Source organism: Gigantopelta aegis, chromosome 6 (assembly GCF_016097555.1).
Source record: "Gigantopelta aegis isolate Gae_Host chromosome 6, Gae_host_genome, whole genome shotgun sequence".
NCBI lineage: Eukaryota > Metazoa > Mollusca > Gastropoda > Neomphalida > Peltospiridae > Gigantopelta > Gigantopelta aegis.
Genome location: NC_054704.1, coordinates 90523955 through 90536100, shown reverse-complemented (window position 1 = coordinate 90536100; position 12146 = coordinate 90523955). Strand labels below are relative to the sequence as shown.

Here is a 12146-nt window from a genome sequence, read left to right as displayed (position 1 = left end):
TGGTGTTGGTGTCGACAATACTTGTGTTTATGAAAGTCTTGATGCTGAAATTACAGTAGACGAAATTAACACAGCGATCAGCGATCTCAAAAGGTATAAAGCTTGTGGCTTGGATGGGCTTATAAATGAATAGTTTATAGAACGTAAAGAAATACTGTCACCTTTGCTGTTAATTCATTTTAACAAAATTCTAAATTCAGGTTATTTCCCCGAGAGCTGGTCAACCGTAATAATTGTTCCTGTGCATAAAAAAGGTGATGCTAATGACCCAAACAATTTTCGAGGTATTAGTCTGTTAAGTCATCTTGGTAAACTATTCACTTCCATTTTAAACAAAAGATTACTTAATTGGTCGGAAATAAACAACATCGTAAGTGATGCTCAATTCGGTTTTAAACCAGGCTACAGTACAACAGATGCAATATTTTCTCAAAACTCTATAATAGGAAACACCTTGGCTAAAAAGGGGAGGCTTTATTGTGCATTTGTAGATTTCCCTAAAGCTTTCGACTCGGCAAATAAAAACTACTTATGGTACAAATTATCAAAGGTCGGAATCCGGGGTAAACTATTAAATGTAATCCGATCTTTATACCAAAATATTAAAGCATGCGTAACACAAAATGGAAAACTAACAGATTATTTCACCAGTTATCTTGGCTTAGCCCAAGGGGAAGTAATTTCGCCAATTCTATTCAATTTATATGTCAATGATTGTGAAATGTATTTTATACAAAATAATGCTGAACCATACTACTTCCGAGAACTCACTCTATTCTTGTTAATGTATGCATACGATATGGTTCTATTTGCCGAGTCAGTTGAAGGTTTACAACATGCATTGGATAATTTGTTCACAAGGCAGAAAGGCTAAATTTGCTATGCTACACAAGTTAGCGGACTACTCCTTAAATTATAAAATAACATGCAGTTTATTTGACACATACGTAAATAGTATCTTATCATATTCCTCTGAGGTGTGGGGCATTCACAGAGGTGCCAATATAGAACAAGTGCATATCGATTTCTGTAAGCAATTGCTCGGCGTTAAAAAATCTACACATAATGCATCTGTTTATTGTGAATTGGGTAGATATCCCTTGAAATATCAAAGAATGTACAGAATACTTAAGTGCAACTACTGATTACTGAAAACTGTATTTTGAAAACAGCGTTTAAAAATTTGGTAAGTTTGAATAACACATTAAAATATTGTTCTAATAACTGGGCAGGTTTTGTGAAAAAAACACTTTAAATGAACTAAGGTTTGGTCATCTTTGGATAAACCAGAATGTCATCAACGTAAATGATACTCTAATGAAAATGAAGCTGCATATTTCTGACCAAGCTAAGCAGAATCTACTAAATGAAATTCAGATATCAACACAATGTACATTATATAAACATATTGTAATGGATATTACTCTGCAATTTTATTTGTGTAAGCACACTATAAAAAGTACATAACCAAATTAAGATTATCATCCCTCGACTTGGAAATTGAAAGAGGAAGATACCACAATAGTGAACGCAATAATAGAACATGTCACCATTGTAATAACGATGTTGAGATGAATACCACTTCATGCTAGTTTGCTCATTATTCCAAAACTTAAGAGACCGATATATCAAGTTATACTACAGACGAAATCCTTCTGTTTTTAAATCTATACAGCTGATGCAAACACAAAACTCTAAAGATTTAATTAATATTGGTAAATATATTTGTTTGGCATACAAGTTACGGCACTCATCTGTTGTCTAATATTATAAAAGTTATTACGTTTCAGACGCATATGTTATAACTTTGAATGTATTACTTCCATGCTTGTACTTATTTCATATTTTAATGTATTGTTACTTAATATAATAGATCAAAATTATGTGATTCATTGTATATAATAATTTAATTCTCCTGTGTGTTTATATATGCTGTGTAAATATGTTGTGCTGATAAGCTTGTAGCTTAAAGTAATAAACGAATTGAATTGAATTGAATTGATATTAATTGTTTATACCCTGATAGACGTAAAAGAAATAACAGACAATCTTTAAATAAGATCTACATATATGACCTGTAAAATCTACATATAAAAGGTGACGATTATCATTGATAGCGATGCAACAAACAAGTTTATTCAAAGTAGGACGTGTGTTTGCACTTTGCATTAGTAAATGTTGTTATAGTACTGGTGCGATTAGACTAACTCTAAAAACTGTTTAGATAATTTTCTTCCATTAGGTTGACAACGTTCTGGTGCTGGAGCCAGTGACTAAGGATTTTGTTACCGACATGCTGCCATATTTAAAAGCAGAAAACTTCACTAACACAGGTGGAGACATGACACCCGAACCGCTGACTTCTCCTGGCAAGACGTATCCATATACTTTGGTAGGTAATATCTAAAACAAACATGACATAGTCCTAATACAGAACTGTAATGTGTTTGTAAATTGACATGTTACTTTATGAAAAATGTTAAGTTTTTGTTTTGTTTAACGACACCATTAGAGCATATCGATGAATTAATGAACGGCTATTGGATGTCAAACATTTGGTAATTCTGACACGTAGTCATCAGAGGAAACACGCTACATTTTCCCATTAGCAGCAAGGGATCTTTTATATGCACTTTCACACATATAGGAAAGCTCATACCACCGCCATTGATCAGTCGTGGTGCACTGGTTGCAACGAAAAAAATTCCAGTCAGTTGTATTAAATGGATCCACCGAGGTGGTTCGATACTCTATGATGAATGACGGCAAGACCAATATGATCACATATTGTTAAATTTTAAACCTACATTAACTCGCATAGCATTCTGGTTTAAATTATAATAAACGTGTACAGATTAAATATCTTTTTCGAAGAAGAGCCTGCAGGTGTTGCTCCATCAGGGTTATGGTGTCTAGGGACTCCTGGTAGCGATTGAAATGTTTCAGGTAGACATTTGAAGGCTATCTACTAAATAAGATGCATCACTGACCGAATTCATGTCTGATGCTATTCCACATTTTGAACTTGTGGCATACCGTTTCATATCTGGTGAAACTTACACATTTCTTCAGCATTTTAGATGAAGTGACTGACTCAACAGCTGTGGTGGCAGTAATTATGATGTGTGCCACCAGCATGGAAACATATGTTTACCTTTCGCGACACCTGGACCCGTGGTTATAAAATATTTAGTCCAGACTCAGTTTCTAATGATGTCACACGCATACAATTTGTATGGCGTTGCTATGACGCTAAAGTATCAGACTGTACTACAATCAAAAGCTTTTATAAGGAAGGGGCCTGATAGCATTACTGTTTGGCAGTGGCAGTTCTCTTTGTGGTGGTACAAGAAGGAATGTATGTTCCAGTGTAAGGGATCTTCTCGGGTTGGCTGTCCTCCTATAGATGAGGCACTAGTTGGTCGTGGATTGAATTCCTATTTGCCAAATATCCATTCCACTCTCCATTGTGCAGAGATGCAGTCTTGACTATGGATGACGGTTTATTCGTTCAGATGTAGCCTGTTTGTACTACATATCGATCTACATAGGCGTACAGGCTCCCATTATTGTATGGGGTGGGTGTGTGTGTGTGTGGGGGGGGGGGGGGGGGGGGGGGGGGGGGGGGGGGGGCGCAGGCTGGCTTTTGCCCGAAATTAAAAGAAATTGCCCGAATATGGATAACTACATTTATTCATATTGGCATTACTACCAAACAACTACATAGGGCTGCAAACGAATCACTACGCATTTTAACATAGATTACAGTTAATTTTGAGGGTAGAATGATGGAAATACATGGCAAAAAGGTCTCAGATTAACACATTTTGCCAGAATATCTGTATCATTTTTGCTCGAATTTGAGGTGTTGCTCCAGCACTGGAGGGTGGCAGTCGCCCCCCTCCCTTCCCCCGTCTCGTACGCTTATGTCGATCGACTGGTAAAGATGCAAGGGCAATTGTCTTCCGTGGCTTTTCCTGCAACTGCCATCATCCCTGTATATAGAAATGCAATCTGTATTATTTGATGGACAGATTTCACGAAACATATTTATTTTAATTAAACAAATGCTATTAATATGTGGGGCTTTTTTTCTTTTCTTTTTTCTTTGGGGGGGGGGGGGGGGGGGTTGGGGGTGAAGGGTATGTGCGTGTGGGAAGGGGGTTCCCCCATTGTAGTATTACATGCCATTTAATCGCTGTCCTTTTGATTATGTCTGACAGTATATTAGTATTATATAACAGTAGTATAACTTTGATAAATATATGTGTGGTTCTTATCCATATGTCTGTCCCCTGCGCGTGCTGTAACCTCACCGCGGTGCAGGGATGTAACATTCTCTTTGAGAATGGCCAATACAGCAAAATTGAAATTTAGAGTAAAATTTATCTATCTGTGATATTTGTATTTTTGCACGGTTCATTACACTGTTTTTTTCTTTAAATCTTGAATTTTTATATTGATGTTGATCATCACTTTATTTATTTGCATTACCATAGTTTGACACCCAATAGCCGATGTATTTTTCGTGCTGGGGTGTCGTTAAACATTCATTCATTCATTCATTCCATATGTCTGACGCCATATAACCATAATTAAATTGTTGAATACGTCGTTAAATAAAATATTCGTTTCTTCTTCTTCTCCCCCGTCCCCCACACCTTACCCAGATACAAAATTGAAATGTATAATTAATGTTTTGCATTATAGGAAAGCATCTACCCGTTTGGTAAGACGCTAAAGGAAGCCGCCATGGCCAAAGAGCTACCAGAATACTACAGTATATACGAAGTGGTTTCGGTTGATATTACTGTCCTGTACTTGGATGTCTGTTTGAAGGTGGCTGAACGAATCAACGAGTACCACGAAAACGGTTGGCTTCACCGAGACATATCGGCAGAGACCATCCTAGTTGCAAAGTCATTTGTTGATTCAAGGACCTTTCAGGTATTCAATGATCAAACAAACATGTTCATAGTTTTAAAAATCATTATTTATAATAATAATTATAATGAATTAAAGACACACCTTTACACATGGGTGTTTTTTATTAATTATTTTCTTATGTGCTAAGAACCTGTTTACACATACAGGTTGCAATGTTAACATATATATCAGTACACGGTGGTTGCAAACAACAGCAAATATAATGTCTATATAATTATTCCAAAGGCCTTTGCATGAAAACCATTTTATGTTGAATTTAGACGTAATTGTGTAATATGCCTAATAGTCTCATGGTTTTGCACGTCAGAATTTGTATTATTAGTTGTATTTGCGGCGCACCACCACGCTGTTTTCTGTGCATGACAAATAATTTGTATTATTAGTTGTATTTGCGGCGCACCACCACGCTGTTTTCTGTGCATGACAAATAATTTGTATTATTAGTTGTATTTGCGGCGCACCACCACGCTGTTTTCTGTGCATGACAAATAATTTGTATTATTAGTTGTATTTGCGGCGCACCACCACGCTGTTTTCTGTGCATGACAAATAATTTGTATTATTAGTTGTATTTGCGGCGCACCACCACGCTGTTTTCTGTGCATGACAAATAATTTGTATTATTAGTTGTATTTGCGGCGCACCACCACGCTGTTTTCTGTGCATGACAAATAATTTGTATTATTAGTTGTATTTGCGGCGCACCACCACGCTGTTTTCTGTGCATGACAAATAATTTGTATTATTAGTTGTATTTGCGGCGCACCACCACGCTGTTTTCTGTGCATGACAAATAATTTGTATTATTAGTTGTATTTGCGGCGCACCACCACGCTGTTTTCTGTGCATGACAAATAATTTGTATTATTAGTTGTATTTGCGGCGCACCACCACGCTGTTTTCTGTGCATGACAAATAATTTGTATTATTAGTTGTATTTGCGGCGCACCACCACGCTGTTTTCTGTGCATGACAAATAATTTGTATTATTAGTTGTATTTGCGGCGCACCACCACGCTGTTTTCTGTGCATGACAAATAATTTGTATTATTAGTTGTATTTGCGGCGCACCACCACGCTGTTTTCTGTGCATGACAAATAACTGAGTTTTTCACAATATTCCTAATGGGGTTTTTTTCTGTCAAATTGTTTTACTGAAAAAGTAAACAAAAAATGTTAGTTATATGCTTACGCAGTATGGTATTTCCCTGTATTAATTATTTCAAATGAGCAATGTTTTTGCAATGGAATAGACTGCCGTATTTATATAAGTTGAAGTTTCTCAGGATTTAGAGTGAGCATTGATAAACTGTAAATTGAAAACTGAAGCTGGATCAAGAAGCAATTGGTTTAATAAATTGGCAAATGACATTTAGGGCCATCCTGAAATACAGTTTGTTCTTGTGTTTTTCTGCGCCATGACTACGTACACATGGTAGAACCTAGTCTGCACCAAACCATTACCCAATGGTTACGAACTGTTTGTGTGCTGACTCTGGTCCCTTTTGCCTGTTGGAGTTGCTGTTATTGCTGAATTGTATTGATTGGACGATTACGGAGGGCTTTGGTGATAATGCGTCTGTATTGCACTCTTCCGGTTGTCCTGTATCGCTCCCATAGTCTGCTTATGACGACTGTGAGACATGTATGCTGAGCTGTGTAAGTCTGTGCGTGTCCATTCTAAGATGTGCCTTCAATGTCAGTCGGCGCGTTGTTACAATTCCGCAATTGACTGAGCCCTCACTATCACCACAACCTTCTACGCTGAAAACGTTCTCGTGCAGCATGTATTAACTGAGTTTGCTGCAATGCTTTAAGATGCTGTCGACTAATAAAATATTTCTACGAGCAAACTTACATATTAAATATATTTTTTGTTTAGAATATTAGTGGCTGTATATTAAACGTGTTTATGATCGTTTTAATATTTGTACTAGGTTATTTTTCATTTTATTTCCTAAAAAAATCCAGTTTGGTCTTCTTACAAATATTAAGACGACCAGAAACACATTTAATATACAGACACTGATATTCTAAACAAGAAAGTATAATTAATATGTAAGTTTAATCGTAGAACTATTTTATTACGGTAGTCGGAAACATCTTACAATCCAGCAAACTCGGGAATGTCCCTTTAAGTGATTTAAGTACACATTGTGAGTCTTGTGAAAAGCCATTCCTACCCTACCCGATCCGAAGGTAATAAACATAATTCTGAACGACGAAACAGTAATACATATCCAGAATGGCCATTCGCCAAAATAGTGGTTCATTTTAGACGTCACATCACATGTTTCTGGTCCATAATAACTTGGCTACTCTGTGTATAAGCTGTATACGTGTTATAACATGTTTCATGTTTGAACAGTGTATGCATATGTAACATCTTGTATGTATTCGCGAAATAATTAATGTTATTGGCCATCGTAACTTATTTGGCAATTAACTTGTATACTTCCAGATTAGATCATTATCTGCTGGATGGTTTCTACAAAACTGTTTGGTTTCTTCCAGGTGTTTATGCCACGACTAGGACGAATGTGCAAATATCCCATTAATACCACTCAGTCGGGGAAGTTCATCAAGAGAAAGAGTTTTAAAAACAGAATCAGATGGTATCTATATACACGTATCTCTATTCCGGTCTGTCTGTCTGCCTCCATAATATATATATATATATATATATATATATATATATATATATATATATATATATATAACGATATCTATAGATATATTCTTAATCTATTCACACCAGTCTATCTTTCCATTCATTCATGCATGCATTTATTCATTCATTCATTCATTCATTCATTCATCCTTTCCATGGTGTCACCCACCCATGTCATCAATTCATCTATTCACCTATTTTAGCAGTATTAAAGAAGACTGACAACCCAAACAGAAATACAAAACAGACAGTTTGTGTTTTTAAAGGCTCCCTGCAGAAGCTATTATTGACGGGGTATATTCCCCCCAGAGTGACGTGTACATGTGGGCCGTCATGTGCTGGGAAGTCCTCACTCTCCTACACCTGTGGGACAACAACCCAACTCGAAGTGAAGCGCTTTCGGTGCCTTTCTGTATGGTCAACGAAGATGAGGTACAGTACTAGTGGTGACTGGCTATACTAATGGTAGACATAAAGATGGTTTATTATACGTACCGTACACGTAGTCGTACACGTATATGTGCACACACACACACACACACACACACACACACACACACATACAACCCCCCCCCCCCACACACACACATAACCAACAAACCCGCACACACGTATCTCTCTCTCTCTCTCTGTCTGTCTTTCTGTCTCTCTCTCTGTTTCTCTCTCTCTGTCTGTCTCTCTCTGTCTCTGTCTCTGTCTCTCTCTCTCTCTCTCTCTCTCTCTCTCTCTCTCTCTCTCTCTCTCTCTCTCTCTCTCTCTCTCTCTCTCTCTCTCATATATATATATATATATAAAATATATGTTTTGTTTCTAAAATAAATTCTCTATTCCCTCTCGTCTCATATATCTTTGTTTACCTATCACGAATAAATTTATCACAAGGTCATCAGACTCGCCAATGCTCTTCTACCTGTATGTTGGAGGTTCAGTAAGTTTTGAGGTGGTAAGGCGGGGGAGGTATAATACAGATGTTCAGCTTCTAGACATTTGATTAGCTAGTTCTGAAACTTGGTACAGTGACTCTGTGGAACAACCTTTACAAACTGACAAAACGATTATTTGGGACAGCTTTTACAAACTAGCAGAAAAGTGTTTTCATTTATATTCTAAAACGTAATTCGTTAAATGATGCAACTATCCAAGTCGGCAGACCTCTTTGATTACATTTGTTCTTCATTAAAACAATAACAAACAGCTTGACCCCTGCATAAAATTGCCACAAATAATTGGGGTACTAAATTATAACATTCACTTTTGATCTTTTGTTTCAGGTTGTTTTCCGGAAACTCAGTGAAGAGTCCCTGGATAGGCCAATCTCGTGTCCTTATTGGTTTTACAGTCTCTTACAACACTGCTGGCAGCTAAACAGATCCCATCGACCAAACATGGTGGATATAATTATGCGCATGAAAGAAAAGTAAGATACATAATGTGTATGAGGTAAAAGCGTAACATGTGCAGTTACATGAAAACATATTTTTACCTCATTTAGTAATTGATTAAAACAATTCTACCGACATTTTAAAAATTATTATTTGTTTTCCTTGTTCATTTTTGTAAACGTAATGATGATGATGATGATGGTAGTAGCACTTGTGGCAGTACCATTAGTAGTGGTAGTAGTACAGCAGCAGTATGAGTGGTAGTAGTAGTAGTAGTAGTAGTAGTAGTAGTAGTAGTAGTAACAGTAGTCATAGTGGTTGTAGTAGTAATGGTGGTTGTAGTAGTAATAGTCATGGTGGCAGTGGTAGAAGTGGTGGTAGTAGTAGTGGTGGTGGTGGTGGTGGTAGTAGTAGTAGTGGTAATAGTCCTTATAGTAGTAGTAAATGAAAATAATTAATTTCATATATGATGATCGTATTTCGTCATTTCCAGACTTTCAACAGTACCCATGCAGTTAGGTGGTGGCAAACCTCGTGTTGCTATGAGACCAAAGCCAGGCCGCCGTCGACGACCACATAATCATCGGGAAGCCGTGATGAGTGAGCACTGTGTGGCTAACGAAAGTCTTCCAGATTCTGCGAGTGTTTCCACTGCTAGCGGGATTTTCTTGGCTAAACCAACTGGACGAGGCCAGCCGACTGAAGTGGATAAGGAAAGAAGACACCCAGCATATAGATTTGGAAACTGGGGCTATGGGATAGCAAACGGTAGCGACATCTCGTCTTGTTCATTGCAGGACATTCGAAAAGGAGTTTCAGCTTTACCCAACTGCTATGCTCCAATGTCATCTAGTCTCCAGTCTTTGACGATTGAAGAACCGTGTCTGCAATACAGTAATGGACCATACACATCGAAACCAGGCCGCCGTCGATTACCACATGTTCGTCTGGAAGCCGTGATGAGCGAGCACTGTGTCGCGAACGAAAGTCCTCCAGATACAGCGAGTGTTTCCACTGCTAGCGGGTTTTTCTTGGCTAAACCAACTGGACGAGGCCAGCCGACTGAAGTGGATAAGGAAAGGGAACCTTCAGCATGTAGATGTGGAAACTGGGACTATGGGATAGCAAACGGCAGTGACATGTCGTGTTCATTCCAAGACATTCGAAAAAGAGTTCCAGCTTTCCCCAATTGCTATGATCCAATGTCATCTAGTCTCCAGTCTTTGACGATTGAAGAACCGTTCCTGCAATACAGTAATGGGCCATATACATCTGGAGGTAACCTAGAGTCTCGAGAACAACCTCCCCGGTTTCACAATATAAAAAATCGTGTATTTGACTGGTCCAAGAAGACTTCCAAAGAGTGTGAAGATGAAGGATACCTGACTGCATCGCATTATCAAACGCTAGATAGACATATACATGAAGACTCTGATCAAGAAGAACTTTACATGACTTTAGGGTAGCTTCGTGTCTCTCGCCCTATCTGGAGTACTTTGCAACCATTCTTGCCCACTAGACAGAAGTAGCCAGCTTTTGCACGGTGCTAGGTAAATCTGTCTAGCACCGACAGTTCATGTGTCTATGTCATTACCTGTAATATCCATGTCATAAAGCCATTAAATGTCTTTCGTTAGTAAGCCAGTTAATATACAAGCTGTCATTGGGTCATTTGTTAACAAGCCATCAGGACCTGTACACCTGGATACACGGATCAACTTAAAGGGACAAACCCTACTTGTTAAAGGCTAGGATATAGTTTTCTTTCTTGAGGCCATTTTTGATATTTGAAATAAGACATGACTGTGATTATATTGTTTAGATTATCCATTTCCATACATCCGAAGTGTTTCTGGTCATTATAGTGTTTGTAATACCACAAAATGCATGTTTCATATTTTAGAAAAAAACCGCACGTGCGTCTGAGAAGTAACTGTTATGGAGAGGCTCCCTGGTCTATTTTTGAAGGGTATTTCCCCGTTTTAGTGTTACAGACTCTTGTTTCACTGTATTGTAACTTTTTCCAAATGTGTTGCAGGTTTGTAGATTAACTATACTTAGTGTGAAAAAAACTTAGTGTCATTTTTCAGGCTGAAACTAGGGTCTGCGACTTTAAGTGTATAACTGCCAACAAAAGGCGTAATGCTTTGCTACGATTTACAGTGTGATTTGATATGATTTGTGTGTCTGACATCAAACTACATTTGTGTCAATCATAGTGTCGTCATATTATCGAAGATGGCAACTTTAAAACCGTGATTTACCAACTATCGAATTAATATGTTATTTTTGAAGTGTTATAACATCAATGTATATTATTTAATATGTAAAATAGGTATGGGTACACAAATTAATGATTTGAACATTGTAGGGCAATTTCTAAAATATTGCGAAATAATTGTTGTATCATAAATTGGACAGATGAGTATTAAATGGCATTCATCTTCTATACTATTACTAGTTACATATTTAACACTTTCTATTTTCTAATAAAATAGGATTGGTCTACCTTCCTATCGCAGAGAGACTAGCCAATGCAAGTATTGATTTCTTAACATACATATAATCGGAACACTATCATTAATTTGCATCAGTGTTTTGTTTTGTTGTTGTTATGATTTCTGTTTCTCTGTGTATGATGTTGGATATATGTTTTAATGTGATTATTTATGTTTTTGATAGTTTTAGTAATAAAAGAGTTTATAACTAATGATTTTATTTAGTTTTGTTTTTCAGTCTGTTTTTCAGTGTGTGTATATATACATACATATGCATACACACATAAATACACACACACACACACACACACACACATATATATATATATATATATATATATATATATATATATATATATATATATATATATATATATACATACACACATATATATTACACTAGATATGTGGCAGGTGATATTTTAGTAATATTAAGTGTATATAGTTTGCTATTTTTTATATTATGTTTTAGGTATTTGTCAGATATAGTTGTCTGCCAAATAGTATTTATTTTAATAGTTCTCTTAGTCAGGTATCCTTTATCTGATTGGATAATAGCACTGCATGCTTTTCATGATCACAAATCACACTGACAGCAGACATGATGGATATGGGATTTTGACAGATTACATTTAGAGGTACAAATTA

General features: G+C 36.8%; 1 protein-coding gene across 2 annotated transcripts in view; it reads left to right on the top strand.

The window, feature by feature from the left end:
• Positions 1–11693, top strand: part of LOC121376508 — a 49177-nt gene extending 37484 nt beyond the window's left edge. For both annotated transcript variants that reach the window (XM_041504396.1, XM_041504395.1), the window contains 6 exons: positions 2243–2392; positions 4711–4947; positions 7462–7562; positions 7885–8050; positions 8890–9035; positions 9494–11693. In XM_041504396.1, coding sequence (XP_041360330.1) covers positions 2243–2392; positions 4711–4947; positions 7462–7562; positions 7885–8050; positions 8890–9035; positions 9494–10466 — 1773 coding nt within the window. In that variant the 3' untranslated portion in view covers positions 10467–11693. The remainder of the gene's footprint in view (positions 1–2242; positions 2393–4710; positions 4948–7461; positions 7563–7884; positions 8051–8889; positions 9036–9493) is intronic.
• Positions 11694–12146: the final 453 nt, after the last annotated feature.